The 25,027-nt window shown below is 44.6% G+C and overlaps 1 protein-coding gene across 1 annotated transcript; it reads left to right on the top strand.

Annotated features, from left to right (window-relative positions):
- Nucleotides 1-522: 522 nt before the first annotated feature.
- On the top strand, nt 523-23,632 carry DDX23 (DEAD-box helicase 23). Its single transcript, XM_066585775.1, has 17 exons — nt 523-625; nt 3,551-3,738; nt 4,192-4,269; nt 4,398-4,494; nt 5,108-5,173; nt 6,006-6,144; nt 7,910-8,043; nt 11,285-11,397; nt 11,631-11,774; nt 12,959-13,184; nt 14,816-14,961; nt 15,120-15,297; nt 16,770-17,012; nt 17,090-17,241; nt 17,392-17,500; nt 20,122-20,296; nt 21,493-23,632. Exons 2-17 carry the CDS (start codon nt 3,551-3,553, stop codon nt 21,714-21,716), a joined length of 2,412 nt encoding a protein of 803 aa, XP_066441872.1. The 5' UTR covers nt 523-625; the 3' UTR covers nt 21,717-23,632.
- The last annotated feature ends 1,395 nt before the right edge of the window (nt 23,633-25,027 follow it).

Here is a 25,027-nt window from a genome sequence, read left to right on the forward strand (position 1 = left end):
AGAATATTTTCAGGTTATTTTTCTGGAATGCTGAAAGCCGTAAAAACAAAACTCAAAAACAATGGCGGAATTTCTGGACACTTTTTTTCCATCTCCCCTCCAAAAAAATGTAATAAAAGTTCTCCAACGTGTTACATGTACTCCTCTGCGGGAGGGGGGGGGGGGGAGACTCCTCTGCGGTGCCCCCCCCCCCCTTCCCCCACACCCCACAAAAAATGCAACTCGTCCTCCAAAATAAAACAAGCCCCCATGCAGCGGTGTTATGGCTGGCTGCAATGCAATGAGGAAAATCACTTGGTCCTGGAGGGCACAAAATAAGCTGGCCACTAAGGGGTTAATAGTGTCCCTTCTGTCGGTCTGTGGGACACTTTATCTTATACACATTGTGGTTTGTGACACTTCTGAGGTCACACAGGGAGGCTCGGGCACCGTATCCCAGCAACGCACTGCGCAACACAGATGCATGCCGGGAAATGTAGTCTTCTAGCCGGCCTTCTTTTACGTATCACGTGTCCCACGTCACGGCACGTCGTCCCAGCATGCAATGCGCGACCGTGATAATCATGGCGGCGTAGTGCGAACGGTGGTATAACGTAAGAAGTGAGCAGACTGCCGGGATACAGAGGTGAGAGGTGGAAGCCCGCCGTGGGGGCATCCTGGTGGGCGTAGGGGCTCCGGTAGAGGATGTGGTTATAGAGGAGGGCACCCTCACATATCTCCGTTCAGTAGTATGTTGTGGTAACCTGTATATATATTATTACATGGCGTCCTCTTCTCTCTCTAGACACATGTATGTATATATTACACTTTGAACATTTTACAGATACCAAAGTATTACTGATATAGCGAAAACTCTTAGACGCTGCTCACATTTCTCTTCCATCATGGAGTCCGCAAAAAAAAAAAAAGAAAAGGCTGCCATGCTGTTATTTCCAGAATTTGCAACCCCCCCCCCCCCCCCCCCCCTAGACGGAATGAACAAACAAACGGAAATCAGACTTTCGAGGTGTTACTATTGGTGATGCATCCTCAGCATAGGTTATTAGTATTGATGTGGGGTAGAGCGCCTCTCCTGGCCGATCACTATTGCCGGTACTGACAGTGCAGGAAGCGGGTAGCGCTGTCTGTATTGCAGCAGTCTGATTTGGTCAGTGCGGGCACCGCTCTCGCTTGGTGGTCAGTGCGGGCTGTGCCTGTAGTACTGTGCTGCAGTACTGACAGCGCTGTCTGTTTCCTGTTCGCATCGGCAGCGGGGCCGACGAACTGATTGGCAGGGACCCCAAGCAGCAGACCCCCACCAATCAACTACTGATGACCTACAAGTCATCAATAGTAAAAGTCCCAAAGAACTCCTTTAAGTTTGTAGGACTCAGGCCGGTCTCACATCTGCAGGGGGAACGTCTGTCACAGATGCGGCTGAAAATACCGGAAGAAAAAGCGCTGCAGACGGACCCCGTTAGTCAATGTGGTCCGTCCAGCAATGTTCTGTCCAGAGACGGAGCCGTTCAGCGGCGGGGATTCCCCTTTTCTGCTCCCTGAACGGAGCAGGAGAGCGGAACTGTGATCGCAGATGTGGGAGCAGCGTAAGGCGGTGCGTACACAGGTGAACGCAATGTCGGTCAGAGAAAATCAGACTGGCGTTGCACCTGTAAAACCTGTCATTTATTTTCCCTGCAATTGTGATGAGTTTTGCGAAAAGACGTGAGAAAAAACTTCATGTTTTCCTAATACCTGAAATTTGAAAAAAAAAAAAAAAAAACCATTGCACTTTTATAGAATGAGTGCGATGCGGGTTTCGTCGCGCTCACATTAGGAAGAATGGGTGATTCTTACAGCGAAATTGCACAAAAACAGGACATAGTCACACTTTCTAGTCCGGTGTTGGGCCGTCTTTGGCCTCAGTGACTGCAGTAACCCTCTTAGGCCGCTTTCTACCAAATTTGTGTATCAAGGCAGGTAAACGTCTCCCAGATATCTCTGCTGCCGCTCATCTCAGAAAAACAAATGATCTGACAGGTATATAATCCACCGCTCCACGCCGACCCCGTACGGGTTGGGCAGGTTATGTCCGTGACCAGCATCGGGATCGCTGCCAACAGAACACATTATTAGTATTCATGTGATTTAAAGGAATTCTACAAGTTATATAAAAATGTACTGAGGGCAGGAAAGGGTTAAAAATAAACTAACATTTACTCCCCATTTAGTTCCACTACTCCTGCTCCCGTCTTCACCGCTGGTCTGTCTATTGTGGCTGCAGCGGTGCCGTTCCACATACACACATGACTGCTGCAGCCAATCACTGGTCTATATAGCTTGTGGCTGTGAGGCCGCTTATTGGCTGCAGCAGCGCTGGGCCTATCGTATGTGAGACTTTTCCTGCAAGCGCAAATGCGTTTCACATGATCATCACATCACTACATGTGAATTTTCACGTCATTGAAAATCGCGTGTTTCAATAGTAAAAATTAAACCGCATTACACTCGCAAGCAATTTGCATTTACGTATGATGCAAACCTTTTTGTTTTTTAAGCAGTTGCGGGATTGAATGGGCGATATCACCCAAAACTTTGGACATACCGTGGTTTATTTAGATGGGGCTCTTGGTCAAAGAGAAGAATCGCCCATTTGTATAGACAAATAGAAAATAATGGGTTATTTTCTGGTGCGAATTCCGCCCATATCACAATTTGACGGAAGTCGCCTGTGTAAATACGGCCTTAGGATACGTTTACACGTTGCAGAATTGTGTGGGTTTTTTTCCTACAGCAAAAAATTTGCACCAAAATCCGCGTAATATCTGCTTCAAAAACATTGGCACCGATCTGCAGATGATTTCACGCTTTCAGTAGAAGGGTTGAAGTCTGCTGCAGATCTACATCAGAATCCGCATCAGTGGTGGATTTTGCCGTGGTTTATGGTGCTGGGAATATCCAGTCTGTGGTTATTTTAGTCACTTGGGCCCATGGGGTGTCATGTCCAGCATGTCGGGTCCAGCATTTCAGCTATCCTCGTTGTTTGGCTCTAATGACCGATCTGAACAATGGAAAAACCTGAGCAGGTGTGAACAGACCCTTAGAAATTTATGGTGCATCTAGCCGATGTTACATACATGTATGATAGATGCAGCTCACACGCCTATGTATTTAACCCAAGTCCCCTGAACCCCGCCTATGGCCGCTTCATCCAGGCCGCTACTGGGGAAGTGGCAGGGATTACAGAAACAGGTGAACTCGCTGTGCTACATGGTTTATGTAACTTCCCTTCATTCTGCGGGCGTTGCGGAAACGATGTAGTGCAGCAAGTTCAGCTCTTTCCATAATACCGGCCACCTCTTTATTCAGCCGCTGCCTGATGTGGGGACAGGGTTGTGGAACCCTCACCTATTGGACCTGTCATAAATAAGTAAAACCAGAATACCCCTTTTAAATTATCTATTGAGAGTGATGGAAAGCTGCATTGGCTGGAACATATAACTCATGCTATCCAGTGACTGACTTATGGAGCTTTCCATCCTAACAAATTACTTTATTGCATTTTTTCATGTAGATGGCTGGGGAGCTGACTGACAAACGTGATCGCGAATCCTCTCCATCGAAGGACCGCAAGCGGTCCAGGTCTCGGTCCGCTGAGAGAGACCGTGATCGGAAATCTTCTCCTTCGAAGGACAGAAAAAGACATCGCTCTAAGGACAGAAGACGGTCTCGCAGCCGTTCCCGGTCTAAATCTAATGATAGGTAGGTCCCGGCAGAATATTTACATGTTTTATGTTCTAAGTGTATAAACAACATCTTTTATTGATATAACTAGAGCTAGCATCCGTTTACTTTGTTTATATGTAATTATAGACTGTAATTAGAGATGAGCGAGCACGCTCGGATACAGCAGTTACTCGAGCATCACTCTTCTCGAGTAACTGCTTACTGGTCCGAGCGTGCTCGGGGGGCGGGGATGAGCGGCGGGCGGCCAGGGGTAGCAGGGGGGAAAGTGAAAGAGATCTTTCTTTCTCTCCCCCATGCTACCCTCGCCGCCCCCCCCCCCCCCCTCCCCGAGCACGCTCGGACCAGTAAGCAGTTACTCAAAAAGAGCCATGCTCAAGTAACTGCTGTATCCGAGTGTGCTCGCTCATCTCTAACTGTAAGAGTTCACTTTGACTTTCTAGTGTATATCACTGCTAATTTCTTTTAAAGGGATAGAAGACAAAAAGATAGGAAGAAAGATGGCGGACGAGAGAAGGATGCTCACCGTCGTGACAAGAAAAGATCAAGGTAAAATGATCTTGTAAATGAGCTACAAGGACAAGTTTGTGTATCGTAGCTCAGGGCCATCCGAGTTCTGGTCTACAGACTCATGTTGAGACCGTTCGCATTCCTAATCGCTGACTGCTTCTCTTTAGAAGTCCATCGCCCAGCCGGATTAAAGACTCAAAGGTGAAAAAAGACAGAGACATTAAAAAGGAAACTGAGGAAGATGGACAAGAAAAGAAGGCCAAGGTAACTGTTGAAGTCCTTAAAGGTTGGGGATAAACTGCTGATTGGTGAGAGTCTCCACTGGTCACAAGAACAGCGGTCCCCTGTCCTCCGTCCTCATCACTGCAGTGAGGAGGAGAATGAATGCAGCCACTGTTGTGCAAGCGTGCTGCCACTCCATTCATTTTCGTTGGGACTACGGAGGTAGCAGAGCTGCAAGCGCTCTGTCATTTCCTGCAACCCCATTGGAAAGAATAGAGTGCCGACCGCGTGTGCTCAGGCAGCACTCCATTCAGCGTGGCGTCATTGCAGGTTGAAAAAGCATCCTTGCAGTCACAACATGAAGAGGACATGGGACCCCTCTTCCCAGGATCGGTCTGGGTCCGATAGGGAATAACTTGTAGTTCTGGTACAACCACTTTGAAATAATTATAATTCTCAGAATAATGTCCTTTTTATTTGTGCTACCCTTTAGGTTTTTCACATAATTGCAGTGTCTTGCCAAAATTTTGTGAAAGTCACAGCCATTATTTGATCATAGTGTATGAACACTGCCTTAAAATTTGCGCATGAATTTAGCATACATTTATGTGCAGACCTCTTGATAATGAGTGACACTTGTGTTTTTGCGTCTTAGGCGCAGCCTCTTTCTTTGGAAGAACTGTTGGCAAAAAAGAAAAAGGAAGAAGAGGCAGAAGCTAAGGTAGGTACTTTGAATTCATTTAAAACCTATAGACTGCTGTAAACGGTCATCGGTCGGTGTATTCAGGGCCGTCACACGGAGCTCTGCCAGCTGTCGTCATAGTCACATGGGAATGGCTTATTTGTTTTAACCCCTTACTGACCAGCCCATAGTGTTTTTACGTCCAGGCCAGCTGGGCCTAATTCACAGAGGACGTAAAAACGTGCATCCTCTAGGAATGACAGCCCTGCAGGCTCTGGACGTGACAGCTCCATGCTGCCAGTTACCGGAGGTAGCCAACAGCATGGAGCTGTTATCCCGGGCTGCGGGACCCCACTCCCGATCACGCGATCGCCGGTATCCACCAGATACCAGCGATCACGTTAAAGTCAATGGCCATTTGCAGAACTAGGCGTAGTTCTGCAAATCCGCCAAATTTGTCGCACTGGCTTATGCTAGAAGATACATTTGGTTCCGCTTTAGACACTTTTGTCTAACGTTACACCACTCATTGATGAGCTCCAGTATTTTGCACCTAAGTGTTTGGATATTATAGACGTGCCCCTTTTTCAGCAATGGATACCCATTTCCAGTTTGCCATACCCCTTGTTGATCAAGCCACAGAAAGTGTTTAAAGCAAATGTTCACCGCATGTACAGTATTTTTTATTTATTTATTTTTTAATACAAATTGAGCAGGAATCGGTATCGGTTTTACCCATAATTCTATATACAGTATTTATATATTCAGGCATTAACCCAAGGTCATAAGTGAGTTTTTGTTTTTCTACCCCTGAGGCTCCTTTACAGCTGATAGTCTTTGTTAACGAATGTCTGATTTCACTATGGTCTAGCCAAAATTCCTTTCCAAAGCGGATCGCGAGGCTGAAGCTATCAAACGCAGGCAAATGGAGGTAGAAGAACGACAGAAACTAATGGAAGAGGAAAGGAAAAAAAGGAAGCAGTTTCAGGACCTTGGAAGGAGGATGATGGGTAATACAGTTTGTCATCTACAATCTGCTCTTTTGAAGCGGTGTTATTTATTGTTCCCGTCTTTAGAACTTGCCTAACTTTTCAGGTGAACTTTCAGAATAATCTGCTGTGTGTACACGTGGGGAATAACACTGTATATTCGTCAGTTATGACTTCTATATGGTATTTTTCACCAGTTTTCCCCTCTGCAGGCTGTATGTCTAATTTTCATGTATTTCTGAGCCTATCGTTATGCTGTTTTCTATTATTCTGCTCTCTGACAGGCATATTTTATTTGAATGGAGTTAACACATGAACAATGTTTTCCCTCACATCGATGCTGCGAGAAAATAAATTGCTACGTGTCCTATTTTTTTACGCGTTCTTCGGGACGCATTGTCCATTGATTTCAATGGAAGCTTAAATAGATTGCATGGCTCTCGCATGCCGTGCGATGTGAGGTTTCCCATTGAAACGGAAGTAATGTGAGGCATTTTTGTCTGAAAATCGCCTCTTATCCACTTGTACAATGCACTATATCGGGCAGAGTTTCTATGTCGGATATCACGCTCTCCCTTGTGCAGTTGGCTGTAGTTCTGTAAAAGCAGATTTTTGTGGGACCTCCTATAGTTTATATTGGGACATATGCCTTTTTGATAGCTTTTTATTGAATTTTCTTTTGAGACCAAAAAAGTGCAATTCTGGCATTATGTATTTTATTTTTTTTCTGACTACATTCATCATGCGGAATAAATAATGCATTGCCTTGATAGATCAGTCGCAGTGATAGAAAATTATCTTTTTTTTAATTTTTTTAATTTTTTTTTAAATAGATATATATTTTTTTTCAAACTTTTTTTATTACCTTTTTTTCATTTTTAATTTTTTTCCAAATTTTTTTGCCATAGCGTCCATCCTGACAGCCCACATGTGCGGTCATGGTGGACTCATGGAAAAGGAATTAACAGTAAGAATAAGAATAATTCCAGTTTTTCCTTTTTTTTTTTTTTTTTTGGGGTACCTGAACTTGCGATGATGTGATCACTAATAGAGTATAATGCAATACCGTAGTATTGCATTATACCACGTTCTGACAGACGGTCTGTCAAGGCCCGCCACAGGCATGGCTTGATAGTCAATCTGTCACTGCAGACCCTGGGGACGTCAGAGGGTTCCCAGACGGCACCTTGCAATTATCTCAGGAGTGGGGAGGGGGCGTTCAGAACTTGGTATATTGATCCAGACATTTAATTGCCGCTGTCTGAGCTGACAGTAATATTTAAAGGGTTAACAGCTGCGTTTACGCTGACCGCTGCTTTTGCGGGCAGCTGTCCACTATCAAGGAAAGCTGGCATTCGCATTGTATAGAAAGGGATCGGATCCCGCTCCATACAAACCCTCAGGATGTAACTGTAGGTCCTGTGGCATTAGGGAGGTAAACCTCTCAGTATTTCCTTATTGATTACAAGGGGTTTTCAAAAACATTCTGCTCTTTATTTGCTTCTGTTCCGTTATATTTCTGTTTGTAAATTCCATTGAAATCAGTGGATAAAAGCCGGAAACGTTAATTCTGTTTTACTGCTCCAAAATCGGAATTAAGAAACTGAAAGGCCTAATGCAGATGTGAGCGCGCCCTAATTGGTGTGCCTGCCCCCGTTCCCTTTAATGCGTACCACTAACCCTGCTCTTGTGATTCATAATTGATTACATAAGGCTGTAGTATTCATTTTACTTTCACCTGCTGTCATGTGGTTAATTTGTCTTGGTGTCTTTGACTAATTTGTAGAAGATCCTCAGGAAAGGGAGAGAAGAGAGCGGAGAGAGCGAATGGAACGAGAAAATAATGGCAATGAAGATGATGAAGGAAGGCTGAAAGTTAGGGAAGAAAAGGATAAAACCAAAGAACTCCAGGCAATAAAGGTAAACAGAGTTACATGGGTTTGCTGGTGTTGGAGTTATTACTAGAGATGAGCGAACGTGCTTGTTTAGAGCAATTAGTCGATCGAGCATTGCTTTTTTTCGAGTAACTGCCTAATCGGGCGATAAGATTCGGGGGGGGGTGCCGGGAGTGGGCGGGGCATTGCGGGGGGGGGGGGGAGCTCCCCCCTGCTACCCTCCACGCCAACCCGCCGCCCCCGAATCTTTTCACCTGATTAGGCAGTTACTCGAAATCTGTACCCATGGTTGTCAGATGGCACAGAATCCGGGATACTTGTTTTCATCTTCAGCTCTCTTTTCCTCATATCTCGTGAGAATGTTCATGGATTCTACCCACGACTCCGTGGAGGGAGCAGTCATGGTATGCCGTAGCCTTGGGATGATCTGTCTGGCTGCCACAACAAAGAAGCGCAACAGCCCTTTCTTTACTTTGGAAATGGGTCCCGGAAACATTGATAGGAGGGCAGTTTCCGGAGTTAAGGCAACAGAGGAATCGCACTCTAAGTTGTAGAGGGAGATGATATCTAGCCATAGGCTGACTACTGGAGGACATTCCCACCATAGGTGGATTATGTTTCCCACCTCAGAGGAGCATCTCCAACATAGGGGGGAGTGCTGGCTATACATTTTATGTAGTTTCTCCAGGGTTCTATACCATTGGGTTAGGATTTTGTAACTAAGCTCCTGCAATCTACAGTATGCCACAGCCTTGTGCGACAAGAGGAAGGCCTTATGCCAGAGCTTCACCGCGAAGCATATGCCTAGTTCCCTCTCCCATGTAACCATAAAGCTCGAGTTCCCCCTCTCTTAACATGTAAATCACTGAGATAATGTTTGGGGGGGGGAGTCTGCAGATGCACAAAGAGCCTGAAATGGGGTGAGGGATCTGGTGACGCTTCCCCCACATGTTAGGGAGTCAAGAAAACGTCTTAACTGAAAGCATTGTAGCCAGGCCCTGGCAGAAGTCGCAGATTCTCTAAAGAAGTCCCTAAGGGGTCTCAACCCTGTTTATGAGTAAACATCTGTTAGAGGGGGGGGTTGGAGACCAGGGAGAGATATCAGAGAGGAGCTCTGCAGTGTGAACTTAAATTGAGGATTACCCACCAAAGAGGTGAGCAGGCCTGGGGAGGTAACTAGTTTTAAGAAATCAGTGAATCCCTCCCAGATTTGCAGTATCTGCTCAAGGAGTGGTGAGGATACCCCTATGTCATCATGGAACCTCCTTGGGATCCAGAATACTCCCTGTAACCAATTTGGTTCCTGTCGTATTCTATTTCTACCCAAATTTTGTTAGGGTGATGGTATAGAAGGTCAAGGATGCAGTTACTGATACACACTCGATAGTATAAGGAAAGATCAGGAAGACCTACTCCACCCGAGAGTCTCTCACGCGTTAGGATGTCATGTTTTAATCTTGGTCTACGTCCCCTCCATACAAATCTAGAGCTCAGATGGCAGATGCTCATTAAATAGGACCTGTTTAATTTCATAGGTAGGGTCTGGCTTAGATACAGGAACTGTGGCTAGATATACATCTTAGTGGATAACCCTGCCGAACCCTGATAGATATAGTGGGCTCCATTACTCTAGATCCCTTTCCATGGCCGACAGGAACGGTTTAAAGTTTAGGGAAAAAGCCTTGGAGGGGTCCGCTGGCAGGTGTATCCCCAAGTATTTGATGGAGTTATGATTCAGTCTAAAGGAGAACTCCATTTCCAGGAGTGACCCCTCGCTCTGCGGCAATGTGATATTTAGGATCCCTAGAAAAATTTTGTAATGGGATGGGCTCATTTCTTCTGGTGCTTCAGTTGTGCTATTTGTATTGGGCTTCACATGCTTGAAGATATGTGTATGAAAAATTGATGGGCTATCTTCTCTTCTCTGGAAAGCGTTTGGTTATATTTGCAAAATCAGCACAATGGTGGAGCTCCTATATTAGCTATTGGGCCTTACTACTTTAAATTTTTAACGTCCAGAGCCTCTTTAGGAAATGAGTTGTGCTTTTCTCATAGACTTTCATTGAAAACATCATCCTATAAAACACAGAAATGATGAATTGTGACAAATTTGCACTAAAACTTCCAAGGTCTCCAAGGTGATGTAGTTTTAGTCAAATTTATAAGGAAAACACCAAAAATGGTGCAAATCTACACCTGCTCATAGCAGGAATAGATTTGCTTTTTCTGACCGTTTCAAATACGCTAAATCTATTGTGCACCTTTTCAGAAATTTGTTGCCTCTTTGGTGACTCTAATTGTAGTAAATGTTGGCCATTTTCTCTAAGGCCGACTTCACATCTGCGTCGGAAACCGGTTAGAGGTTCTGTCACAGACCCGGCTGAAAACGCGCTGCATGCAACGCTTTTTCTTCCGTCCAAAAGCTGGGCAGCTGAGCGAAGCGGGGATTCACCTTTCCTACTTCCTGAACGGAGCAGGAAAGCAGAATCCCCGGTGCAGGTATGAAACCGCCCTAACACAGTTCTATTTCAGGATCAAGGAGCGATTCTTGTGTAGTAACAGCAAGACTCCCACAAAGCACTTTCATTCCAGGACCTGCGTATCCTGAGATGCTGTTTTAAAGGGGTTTGCCCTTTTATATGTAATTAGTACAGGAAAGTGCGCAATGGAGATATGGATCACTTACTAATCTGCAGTCTTCACTAATTCTGCGCTGTCTACGTTATTTTTGTAGCCACCCCTTCCTTCTCATTAGACAGCCTTGAAACTCCCGTCCTGATGGAGAAGCAAGTGATGGGCCCCCGTCCATCAGTGTCTCCTATTGCAGTGTCTTTCACTGGGAGGCACTGATCAACGAGTTTTGGTAATGTGCCCCTCCATCTGCCGTAAAATGGCAAACGCGTAACGCTGCGTTCAGTGATGTCACTTCTATTAGTGAATGGGTCATTGACTTATATGCTCTACACAAACAGGCGTTAAGTTACATGACTTTCTATAACTTTGAAATGCCAAGTTTGGGGCATAGATGAAAAGTACTGACAGCGGGAATTAAACATGCCTTAGAGCAGACTATTTCCATCAGTGGCACCTAAAAATGAAGTTTTAACCCCCTGTGCCGCTGCAAGTGCCTTGAGGTCTTTTCTCCCCTCCGTTCTTTTTTTGGTCGGCTGTATCGTCCAACCAGGGGACCGCTACTTAATTGTGTTGGATATGAATTAATTCATTTATGATTATCCAAAAAAACGTCCTAATTCTGCTTCCTTTAGGAACGTTACCTCGGAGGTATAAAAAAGAGAAGGCGCACTCGGCATTTGAATGACAGAAAGTTTGTGTTTGAATGGGATGCATCAGAGGACACTTCAATCGACTACAACCCCCTGTAAGTGATGGCTGTCGGCGCACATAAATGTGTATTATCTTACATCGTTGTATGCTTTGTCAATATGTAGAACTTTCCTTCATTAGTGATATTTTGTAATCTTGCTGGCATTACTCTACATGTTGAAGAAGACTACATTCATTAGAGTAATGGACAGAATTAACTAATGTTTTATGAAAATATAAATCAAAATGCAGTAAATTAGTTCTAACCAACCTCTGTCTGTTCTTTAGGTATAAGGAGCGACATCACGTTCAGCTCCTCGGTCGCGGCTTTATTGCAGGAATAGACCTTAAACAACAGAAGCGCGAACAGTCCCGCTTTTATGGTGACCTCATGGAAAAGAGGAGGACCTTGGAGGAGAAGGAGCAAGAAGAGTAAGTAGCATCTTGGGAACCGCAGTCAAATGTTAAGGAAGGTTTTGCATTGCAATATCTGCCTTCTAAATGACCCTTTTAGGAGAACGGATATTTAGGCCTCGCTGGCCATTGTTTTACTATAGCTGCTAGATGTTGGGAGCAAAGGGAATTTAACCCCTTAGTGACGCCTATTTTGGACCTAAGGATACAATGATTTTTGGGGGGGATTACGCCTCCGTCTTGGGGAGGGAAGGGGTTAAGCAAAATTTCCTGTTCGTACTTTGCTTATACCAGCCATAATTCCTTCAAGAATATAGTATAGAGTGTTGGTGTTTTTTTTTTTTTTTTGTTTTTTTTTTACATACCTGTACTAATTACCTTTTTAAAACAATTTGAGAAATTGTGGCCAATATAAACCAATCAGATTGTAGCTCTTATTTTCCCTTTTGGGGGTGAAGAAAATTAAAGCACTGACTGATGTCCTCACTCCCTTAGGCAGGGCGCACGCGCCCGCATAGTAAAGCGCTGCGTAAAAATCGCAGCACTTCACCAGTGTGTGGAGAGGCATATCCCCGCTTTTTTGATCACGTACGCCTGCGCATAACTCATGCACATTGGTTTCCTGTTTTCTTTTTTTCACTTGCTAAAAGACAGGGTGTGGGAAGAATTTTTTTTTTTTAAACAATTTTGTAACACAACTAGGGAGGTCAGCCAAACCAGAGAAACTGGTAAAAAGTAAAATCGCAACGCTTTGCCACTTTCATGTGTCAGACTGGCCTAATAGTACCTTTACAAGAGAAGACTATCGCTACTGTGCTTTACTGGTGCATTGAATTCCACTGCCTGAGGCAGCCAGGGTGGTCTGGAATTACAGAAAGAGCTGATCAGGCATATTTATACGATTTCTGTAACTCCCAAAGAAGTGAGTGACTATTTCCATAATGCCAGGCCAGGAAGGACAGTGCCCAAGATAGGTGCAGGTCTTACCTCCGCGACCCACAACTATCAGACCTTTATAATCAGCTAGGAATGTCCCTTTAATTTTCCATCACTTATATTATATTGTTTAGAGTAGAATTTACTAATGTTGCAGTTATAAATCCACTTCTGATCTCACAGACCTAACCTATGCAGTATGTGACTATACAAGACTGTGACCCAACCACCGCATAGGAATAATGGTGCATATTAAACATTAACAGGGTGCGGCTACGCAAGCTGAGGAAGAAAGAAGCTAAGCAGCGCTGGGATGACAGACACTGGTCTCAGAAGAAGCTGGATGAAATGACAGACAGAGACTGGCGTATCTTCAGAGAGGACTACAGCATTACCACGAAGGGTGGCAAGATCCCCAACCCCATCCGCTCCTGGATTGATTCCTCCTTACCGCCACATATCCTGGAAGTTATTGACAAGTGTGGCTACAAGGTTTGTTTCGATCATATGTAGAAATGAATGCTTACTCCTTGATTCTTTTCTATCCAGTGTAAACGACTGACAGGGATGATAACTGTGAGACAAAGACTAATGCGCCATTTACACGGGATGATTATCGCACAAAATTCATTCAAACAAATGAAAATGTTTGATAATCATTGCGTCTAAATGCAAAGCCATTGTGCATCTTGTTTACTGTTTGTCACACTCTTTCAACCAGTATTAAAATCATCGCTGGTTGAAAGTGTGCGACTTATCGCTTTGAAACACTGATCAGGGAACGTTTAAACAAATAGACTGAGTGAGGCGTTCGCGACAAGTGAGCGGATCATAGCGACTATCTGTCTAAGCGTTCTACACGAGCGCTAACAACTGCCGTGGCGTCACCCGCTCTTGCAGATCGTTCAGACGACGGTTGTGCCACATAAATGGGGCATAAAGCAGCCTTCATCTCGCATATTTCCCCCCTATGGTGCCGTCCTGGTTTCCGTCGCCAAGCAGTTTTCTGCTTGGAGAACGGAACGCAGGACATAACCAGAGCTGACTTCACAAAACCTAATGTGAAACCAGCCTAATTTTTAAGTTTAGAATAACTTTGTAGTCCGAGTACAGACCTTTACATACGACAACAAGCTATGACCCATTTACACCTAACGATTATTGCTCAAAATTCGTTCAAACTAATGAATTTGAGCGATAATCGTTCAGTGTTAAGGTACAAAAATCGCTCGCTATTCATCTGTTGTTTGTTAGGGCTCATGTCCACGGGCAAAATATGATTTAAGATCCGCAGCGGATCTCCCGCATGCGGATCCGCATCCCATAGGGATGCATTGACCACCCGCGGGTAGATAAATACCCGCGGATCGTCAATAAAAGGGATTTTAAAAAAAATGGAGCATGGAAAAATCCGGACCATGCTCCATTTTCGTGCGGGTCTCCCGCGGGGACGGCTCCCGCGGGCTTCTATTGAAGCCTATGGAAGCCGTCCGGATCCGCGGGAGACCTAAAATAGGAATTTAAAGTATTTACCATCCGGCGCGGGCGGGGAAGGTCAGCTGTTCCTCACGGCCGCATCTTCCTTGCTTCGGCTCGGCGGATGTGCCCGGCGCATGCGCGCGGCACGTCGGCAACGTGCCGCCGGCGTCAGGAATTCATCCGCCGGCCGAAAATGAAGATCCGGCCGTGAGGAACAGCTGATCTTCTCCGCCCGCGCCGGATAGGTAAATGCTTTTAAATTCTTATTTTCGGCGCTCATGTCCGTGGGGCAGGAGGGACCCGCTGCAGATTCTACATGTAGAATCTGCAGCGGATCTGATTTTCCCCGTGGACATGAGGCCTTAAGCTGACTTTTCAGTCAGCTTAAAAAACATGGCCGGCTTGCTGGCTTCTCATCTTGTCTAAACACTCCACCTGCTCAGTGCTTCCCATAGGAGGTGAAGCGCTGAGCGAGAAGCGGATGAGAAGCCTGCGACCCAGCGGCAGGTCTTTCTGTGTAAATGCTCTGCACGAGTGCTGACTACCTTAGCGGTGACATTAACGCTCGTGCACTTTTTTAAATGACTGTCGGCCCGTGTAAAAGGGCCATTACTAATAGCTTATCTTCAATGTAACTTTTACAGGAGCCCACACCTATTCAGAGGCAAGCCATTCCTATTGGTCTACAGAATCGCGACATCATTGGTGTGGCCGAGACTGGTAGTGGTAAAACTGCTGCCTTCCTCATTCCACTGTTGGTCTGGATTACAACACTGCCCAAGATTGACAGGTCAGAAATATCATTGTTGTTATCCGAATAGTCTCATCTGATAATGCATTTGTTCATATTACTAGATTTCAAATTATGAAAAGTAGTGGCTATATCCCAAATTGTGCAATTCTGGCATAATTGACTTTTAAAATAAACTAATTCATCTTATTTTGTAGGATTGAGGAGTCTGATCAGGGACCATATGCAATTATTCTGGCTCCAACCAGAGAATTGGCTCAACAGATTGAGGAGGAAACGATCAAGTTTGGGAAGCCTCTGGGTATTCGAACTGTAGCTGTCATTGGTGGTATTTCTCGTGAGGACCAGGGATTCCGCTTACGAATGGGCTGTGAGGTAAGTCCTTCCTGTCTATTGTACAATCGTTTTGGAAAACATGTATGTTATGTATGTACTAGTTGAAGTATGGCTTTTTTTCTTAATGCCGTTCATAAAATTCTGAACACTGATTCAATATTCTACCTGCTTACGTTACTATATACTTCTTTCATGCTTAATAGATACTAGAATTTAAAGGGGTTCTGTCATTAGAAAAAAAAAATCAATACTTACCTATTCCTCCCCCATCAGTCTTCTTGCCACATCTTCTCCTCCCTGATCTTCTCCTGGCTCCTACAGTCCCCCGGGTCACCTCGCCTCCAGCTGGCTTGATCCTCTTCTTCCTGTTTTGGAGCGCCCATCAGCTGCAGTTCACCTTCTGCAGGGCAGTGAATGCTATGAGTGACTTAGTATCCACTGCCTAGCAGGAATGCCGAATCCTCAGCAGCCTACTTTAGCACGCATGCGATATCTCGCTGCTAGTGTTTCATATAGTATATGAAACACTAGCGGCGAGACCTCACACATGTGCAGTTGCACTAAAGGATGCTTTGACACCGGAAGAAGAGTATCCGGACGGCTGGAGGTGACATAACGCCGCGGACTGGAGGAGCCGGGAGAAGATCAGTGAGGTGAAGATCTGGAAAGAAGGCTGCCTGGGGAGGAATAGGTAATAATTATTATAATTTTTTTATTTTTTTTATTTTAGTCACAACCCCTTTAAGGAACGTGCAGATTGTCTGCCTGTTAAACAACCATGTTGCTCTTTAAAGTGATTGAGTGATCAGCTGTTTTATGGGCCAAGGCTCTCAGATGGGCAGTGCAGCCTCCTCGTTGGCCTGTGATGTCATGTCCGTTAGTCACATGGCCTTTCAGCAGCACACTCCCATTCAAATGAATACAATGGGAGCTGCAACACCAGTCACAACCACTATAAATTGTATAGCACTGTACCTGGTATACAATGAAGAGGCCGCAGTTCTCGCCTAAAGGCCCTTTTACGGAGACCTGATCTTTCAAAGGGCTGAAAGATTTAGCGATCTATTTGCATAAAGTGTTAATGGCCATTAACACTTTATCATTTTCATTTACATGTAAAAGGACCCACATGAGTTGTTTGCAGAGCTCAGTGTGTGTTTAAGTACACACCTAGCTGTGTAAACAGCTGCTGACACATTTCATTATTCTCCTGTTTTTGGGTGATTTGTTTTAGAATAGCTGTTTTTTTTCTATGGGAGCGTGAAACAAAAAAAACACTTGTGAGTTGCATGCAAGTGCGGTCCAATTTTATAGCCTTATTTTGGAACCATCTGTGATCTCCACACACTGGAGATAAACTGATTTGTAAATCAAATGCAAATTAGGCTAAAATGGATCATACACATGGTGAAATGGCATGTAAAAGGGTTAGTGTTTCACTGACCTACATCGCACTCGCCTCGTGTGAACACAGCCCTAGTGTAAAGAGATGTTACTTCTCTTCCCTAAAGATTGTGATCGCCACTCCTGGACGTCTGATTGATGTGCTAGAAAACCGCTACCTGGTCCTGAGTCGATGCACATACGTGGTACTGGATGAAGCTGACCGTATGATTGACATGGGTTTTGAACCTGATGTCCAGAAGATTTTAGAACACATGCCCGTTACCAACCAGAAGCCTGACACAGACGAGGCTGAAGACCCAGAGAAAATGATTGCCAACTTCGAGTCTGGGAAGCACAAGTATAGACAAGTGGGTGGAGCTTATAATAATCAGCCTTCTTTCAGTTGTGTGGAACTACTTAATAATGTTACACTTCATTCTTCTAGACGGTCATGTTTACAGCGACCATGCCTCCGGCTGTGGAGCGGCTGGCCAGGAGCTATCTGCGTCGCCCTGCCGTGGTGTACATTGGCTCTGCCGGTAAACCTCATGAGAGAGTCGAACAGAAGGTGTTCCTCATGTCTGAAGGAGAGAAAAGGTGCCTAAAATATGTATAGCTTAATTTACTTAAATATACTAAACATAGTTGTTTTTTTTTTTTTATAAAGTTCATCAGGTTTTTGGGAATGACTTGTAATTTTGTTATACTGTATTTTCAATTAATTGATCTTTGTGCTTGACTTGACAGGAAGAAACTTCTTGCCATCTTGGAGAAAGGCTTTGATCCACCAATTATTATCTTTGTCAACCAGAAGAAAGGTTGTGATGTACTGGCCAAGTCCCTTGAGAAGATGGGGGTATGTTTCCAGCTGTGCATTTACATTAGGAGAAGTGTAGCCAAGTCTTGCGATTGTGGTTGTATCAGCTGAGTATGATTTGCATAAAGGAGTCTTCCAACTTTTCCTTTAACACTGAGTGCCAAGCACGTTTCAACTGTGCTCCCTTTCCTGCTGGGCCCAAATGACAAGTACGCGACTTGAGTTTTGCATCTCGCACTTGCTTTTACCGTAAAACAAACGCTCCTCTGCAAAGTACTACGCACACCATCTCAATTTTAGTTATTGATGTAGATATTTTAACCCTTTCCAATCCACTGTCTGACGTCTGAAGACATTTTGATTGAAGGCTGTACAGCTCCGATGTCAGAAGACGTCCGGCAGGGTATTCTTACTGTAGATTACTGGCCACTCTGTTGTCAGGGTCTCTCTCTAGCATGTCACATACAGCTGTACTGGCTCTAGCCAGAAGATGGCGCCATTGTATAATGGCAGAAAGAGAAAGCCCTCCTAGGAAACCCTGAATCCAAAATTGGATTGCAAAGGGTTAACATAAACATTCTTCAAGTTTCAAATGTGACCTCAGCCTCTTTGTACCCAAATGCATGCATTTCTCACAGTAACTCCACATATGATTGTTCCAAAAATGAACAACTCTGCGAACAGTAAAGAATCAGCCTGCAACTTTCACAAATCTCCCCATTGTTGTATTATCCTCAGAATAGTTAATCGCTGACCACCTGGCGCTCAGGATCCTCAGTGATGGACTGATTGCCCCGGGCTGGACATGTGTCATACAGGGCTAAAGCAGAATTACCCCAGCTGGCTTCACTCCCATTTAAATCTATGGGTGTTGAAGCCGCTTATTACATTTTCAGAACTTCTGCCTCCGACACTAGAGTTGGATGCGGAAATATAATGGCCACTTCAGCATCAATGGGAGTAAAGTGCCTAGGGCATTTTCAGATCTAACAAGGAAGCTTAGAAAGGTGTCAGCACTCCGTACGGATGTGTAACAAAACAACGCGGTGTATTGTCTAATGCGAAATGTAAAACATGAGGATGGGTCATCGGTTGTTTGATAGAGAGAGCTAGAGGTGTGTGTGTGTGTGTGTGTGTGTGTGTGTGTGTGTGTGTGTGTGTGTGTGTGTGTGTGTGTGTGTGTGTGTGTGTGTGTGTGTATACTGAGGAGAATCTACCTCACCTGTGTGTGTGTGTGTGTGTGTATATATATATAATGTGTGTGTGTAATATATATATTTATAATTTGTGTAATATATATCTATCCACCATCAAAATGTTTCCTATTGGAGTTAAAGAAAATGTCGCCCTCATTTGGGTGACGCAGTACTAAGTGTTAAAGCAGATATTGTGGGGGACCAGGAGCAGCCCTGTGCATTTCACCGTGCCTGATCCTGTATTTGGAGGGATTTGGCAGTGGTTTATGTATGTGTACCTGTACGCACTGAATAAGGGGGTGGCTGAGAGACGGGGAGACTGCGGCCACAGGGTCCTTTTTTTTATTCCTTAAGACCCTTCAGTGAGAATCTCCCGATTCTTGTTTGCCCGAGTGAACCCGCTGGTGACATTGGCGCTCCTGCAGCCTGCTTTACGCTGCACGATTATCATTGACAGTTGTGCCGTTCTCATTCAGTGTTTCTATGTGAAACCCTGAACAATCAGTGTTTAAACTGCATGAGCCAGCGATGATTTGTATGCCGGCTGAAACTGAACAACAAACCGGAGCCGCATGATTCTCATTCGTCGCTCAGTCGCGGCTGTGTTGAAACTGAGCGCTTATCATTTAGTCTAAACACAGAATTAGAGGGAGATAATTCTATGAAAATTCTCCTAGAACTGTTATATGTGCTGAAATCCCACTTTGAATAGGATTTCATCAAATTGCATTCGCTACAATGTAACATGTGGACAGTTACTGTCAGTCACCGCAGGGCCAGAACTGCTGCAAATCTGCATCATGTAGAAGCCCCCTGTTTGCGTACTGGAAAGGTGCGGGCTGCTCACAGCTGAGGACTCTGCCTAAATGTCTGCATCACCATCTGATCTTTTCAAAGTAATACATTCTTTGGATGCATGTGCTTCTATTAGACATGGTACTTATGTTTATATTTGTGGCGTAGATTGCGCCTTTACGTAGTAGTGCATGTTTTATAAGCTTTTCATGGAGAATAATGAAAGGATGACCACATTTTGTCTTTCTTCAGCTTAGGTCATTAATAGTAGATCGACAAAGGTCTAACACCTGGGACCCTAACTAATTAGCTGTTCACTTGGTTGGTGTGCTTTGTGCACTGCACTGATTTCTGCAGCGAGCAGACAGCTCCGTTCTTACTGCAGTGGCCAGGCTTGGTACTGCACTCAAAGTTCCCATTCACTTGAATAGGAACTTTGCTGGCAATACCAAGCCCGACCACTGCAGTGAAAATAGAGCTATCTCCTTCCTGCGGAAATCTGTTTTGTGCACAAGCGCTTCCACCTGGTGAACGGCTGGCTGATCGATCAGTGAGGATCCGAGGCTGCAGGCTACTGCTGATTTATTATTGATGGCCTATTCTGTGGAGAGACCATCAATTGTTCACAACTCTCAGCCCCTTTTTTAACACTTGCTTCTTTCCCCACAGTACAATGCTTGTACACTTCATGGTGGTAAAGGGCAGGAGCAGAGAGAGTTCGCCCTGTCTAACCTTAAGGCTGGAGCGAAGGATATACTGGTAGCTACAGATGTGGCCGGTCGAGGTATCGATATTCAGGATGTCTCCATGGTTGTGAACTATGATATGGCTAAGAATATTGAAGGTAAGTACATTTCTACTTTGCTAATGCTTTACAGGAAGTTCTGTTCTTGTGTCTGTGAGTCACATACACTACACAGCTTAGGCTGGTCTCGCACGACCAGATTTGTATTGTGGATTCCGTGGTCACCATCCACGCGGACTATCGGTGGCAAAACCCGGGCATTGAAAGGGATGTAGTTTTGGATTTTTGTCCTTCACACTCAAACAAATTGCGTAGTCTGTGAGCGGAATTAAAATCGCAACCTGCTCTATTTTGCAGCAAAATTCGCATGGACGGCCTCCATTGACGTCAAGTTCATTACATTACTATGTTGACTTTAAAGTATTGCAACTCATGTAGAAGGGGATTAAATCGGATTTTATTCACACTTTTTTCAATCAAATATGTTTATTGAAGTTTTACTATATACACCAAATCCTGTAATCTAAAATACAACTTAACCTGCCCCGATCCCGACTTTACATATCACGGCCTCCCTACCCGCTTAGGACAGGCTCACATAATTGCAAGATCCACTATCGGCATCTGCGTGGAGGATTTGCGGCAAAACGCAGACTTTGAAAAGAATGCCTTTTCGCTTACACTCACGGATACGAATTGTGTATTCCTTGAGTGGAGGAAAGAACTCTGCATGCTGTATTTTGCCGTGGACTCCGCCTGGACGGTCTCCATTGAATTGAAGTTAATGGAGGTATCCGACCTGCAGCTCATACGCAATTTACATTGTGTATTGGCTACGGCTACAGACGTGTCATCAAGAGATGGCGCAGGAAATACAAACACATGCAGTACAGTATTCCGCATGCGGAATCCAACCCGTTGGTGGGAGGCTGCCCTTAGGGGATGATCACGGGGATGTAAATGATGCAGATTCTCTGTGCAGAATACTTGCTGCATTTACATTAGCAGCAAAATGGATGAGATATTGCTGAATCTCCTCCACACACTGCAAAAATGTAAATTGACCTGAAGTGTGGATTTCAAATCCACAACATGTCGAATTATACTGTGCATTTTCGCCACGGATTTTACCCTTCACGGTGAATAGGGTGGCAAATCCACATGTAACACAAAAATGTCCTGTGTAGGCATAGCTGTACGTTCATAGTGGTGAAGGAGAGAACTGTCTGAGCATATGAGACTAATACCTTGGCTTCTAACATTGACGACATCTAACCATTGTTCTCTCTTCGTAGACTATATCCATCGTATTGGTAGAACTGGAAGAGCCGGTAAGAGTGGTGTTGCCATCACATTCCTCACCAAAGAAGACTCGTCTGTGTTCTATGACCTTAAGCAGGCCATCCTCGAGAGCCCCGTTTCATCTTGTCCACCTGAGCTGGCCAACCATCCGGATGCCCAACATAAGCCCGGTACCATCCTCACTAAGAAGAGAAGGGAAGAGACTATATTTGCTTGAGCTCTGCCGAGTACGTTTGGTCTCCGGAACTTGACTGCTCCTTTCAGTTTTTATATGATGTGTGCTGGACATTAGAAACTTAGGGAAAGTTGTCACCGGTCACTACACTCGTTAGGAGACCACAAGTGTTTCTCTTGATACAATTAATGTGAGGACCTCTCTGATTTGACCAATATAAGTAACCCAAGGAAAGAAAATTGCTCTTCCTTTCAGTGGAAAGAACCATTTCGCATCTTTTGATTTTAATTAAATTTGTTTGCAGGCCATTCGGTCTGTGAGCAACATAAAGGTGAGTTGTGGGTGATGACGGTGCACTCTACAGAGCCCATAGGTGGGTAAAGGGAGATGCTTGGCCTGCATGGGGGGGGAGGACTCTCACACTCATGTACAGGGAGTTGTAATCATGATAGTTGCAAAATTTAGAGGCCCTTTTCAAACTAGATGTGTCTCATGGGTGCAGTTTAAAGCCCCGTTGGGGGCTGAAGTATATACAGTGTGTGTCTTGTTGGTCCAAGTATGATAGTTGGAAGAACATTTCTGTTTTATGTCACGGTCTTGAAGGTTCAAGCATATTTGGCCTTTTGTTTAAGGAATTCAGAGTTTTTGCTTTTAAGTAAATTGGTCCAAAAACAGTGAGATCTTTTATTAATAATTCACCTTTTACCCAGAGAATACTTTAGTTCATTTTCATTTAACAGTTACTGACATCTTGTTATCTCCCTACCATGTGACGACATCTACAGCCTTTCTAGCAGTGTTAATAGTTTAGCACTGAACAACCCCTCTGATGACCTATTCTCAGGTGTATCACCAATTGTAGATCGTCTGGAATCACTCACCCAGAATCCCAGCTGATCAGCTATTCTCTGGTTGGTATGTGCGTGCACTGAGCCACTTTCTACAGGAAGCAGACAGCTCCGTTCCCACTGCAGTGGACAGGCTTTGGTATTGCAGGCATTGAAGTGAATGGGACCTTGGCCTGTAATACCAAGACTGGCCACTACAGTCGGATCGGAGCTGTCGGCTGGTTTCTATATGAGCACACTGGCCCAGAGAACAGCTGTTCAGCAAGGGCTCTCGGCGGCAGATCCCTGCCGATCTACTATTGATGACCTATCCTTAGAGGAATGTTGCACGTGGATTATTACAGTAAAAACGTACCACTTAATACCTTGACAGTGGGATGAGACATTATTACAGTAGCAGTTTGTATCCCATTTTATGTTGATGCATTTCCTATTACAGGAGGTAAGGGTTTTATAATGGGTTGTGATGTGACTTGGTTGTACCCATGTTTGAATATTGGGCAGTGAAAATGCCGGGTATGTACCCCATACTATCTTGCATTACACTTAGAAATCTAGGTTCACTTAACCCTTTCCAATCCAATTTGTATCCCGGTTTTCCCAGGGGGCTTACTCTTTTTCTGCCATTATACAATGGCGCTATCTGCTGGCTAAAGCCAGTACTGCATGGGGTGACACATTGGATAGGCTCCGACAGCAGAGAGGCTGGCAATATACGGTAAGAGAACCCTGACGGACGTCTTCCAACATCAGAGCTGTACAGCCTTAAATCATAGTGTCTTCAGAGGTCACAGTGGATTGGAAAGGGTTAAAGGATGATCATTCCCGGTGATGCAGAACATGTAATCACTGTAGCTCCATTTCCTACCTTTTGATTCTAAGAGCAGGGATCTGCCGTTTCCATCAGTATCGAGCAACGAGCCACCGTTTGCCCCATCTGTGCTGATTTTACATCCCTGTTGTCTTCGCAGTATGTTCTACCTTTTGTATCCAAGTCTACTGCTAACTGTATGGTGACTTCTCTGAGTATGTAAATACATGTTGGAAGTGTATATTTGATACGTTCCATAGGCTGCCGCTCTATGGATTTCAATAAAACTCCCACCTGGACTTGCGGTACTTTTTGGAGCTCGATGCACTTGTCTGGTGTTACATGAGTATTCTACAGCAATGGACACACCAGTCTTGGAAGTAGCAGAATGATTTCATCAGACTGGGTTCCTGGGTTGGCTGGATCATGGTAAGAACAATACTCCCAAGTGGTACTGGTGTCACGTTACTTCTTGATGTATAAGGTAAGCTGGTATATAATGTCTTCAGATTTACTCTCCCACTTCACTCTACCTTTTGTGGATGTGAACAGGTGATGGTTGGTGGGATTGACAGCTTGGTTATTGCTAAGAGAACCAAATATTGTAGATATAGATACTTAATGTCTAACAAAAAGAAATGATGCTGCAGCAGCTAGCTTTCCAGGCTACTTGGGATTCTTCAGCAGGTATATGATAACATTTCTGAAGAAATGCAAATATATAGAATAACAGAGACACAGTGGGATTCATAAATAGGATGAGCTGGGAGAATAAGGCTCTTTTACACGGAACGGTTATCGTTCAGTTTTATCGTTGGATTGTGCGAAACCTAACTATAATTGTTCAGTGTAAACGCTGCCAATGACCGATTGATAAATGTTAAGTGAATAACTTATCATTCATCGTTCAGTTTATACAGGCATAAAGATCAGACGATAAAGATCTGCCCTCATAAACAGGCAGTCATTCGTTCATGAATGGCCGCCTGTTGACTATGAATGGAGGCGAGTGTTCGTAAGCAATCTCCGACGCACTCTGCTCCATTCGCTGAACGATTGTCGCAACCGTGTTAAAGCTCATGAGCAATGATCGGCGGGACGGCTGTCGTTCACTTACCCTGCCGCTCCATGACGTACCGGTACATCATGGAGCGGGAAGGGGTTATGCATGAAGAGAGGTAGTGGGGCAACCTCTATTCCTACAGTGCGGGCGTCAGCTGTTTATTACAGCTGACACCCGCGGGTAATAGCTGCTATCGGCCGATCGTGGCTATTAACCATTTAAATGCCCCGAACGATGTGCAGGTGTCATGGCAGCTGGGGGCCTAATGAAAGGCCCCAGGGCTGCCTTACCAGACTGCCTATCAAGCCATCCCTGTGCGGTGGCTTGATAGACTGCCTGTTAAATTGCAGAATGACGTAATGCTATAGCAAGCTCATAACAAGCTGGGCCCAGCCTGCAGTGAGCTGATCTGCGGCACTGGAGAAGCTCAACCAGGAGAAGATGTGATAAGGAGACAGACAGGGAAGGAATAGGTAACTTTAGATAATTTTTCTTTTAATGACAAAACCACTTTAATGTCAGTCATAGCCAAGGGAAGTCCTCCAGATGATCTCCAAAGGCCATCCCAACCAGAACAGCGTGATATTGATGAAGTTATTTAAATACAACTGGCAAACAAAACAATTACTTA

This window comes from Eleutherodactylus coqui, chromosome 1 (genome assembly GCF_035609145.1).
Source record: "Eleutherodactylus coqui strain aEleCoq1 chromosome 1, aEleCoq1.hap1, whole genome shotgun sequence".
In the NCBI taxonomy this organism is placed as follows: domain Eukaryota; kingdom Metazoa; phylum Chordata; class Amphibia; order Anura; family Eleutherodactylidae; genus Eleutherodactylus; species Eleutherodactylus coqui.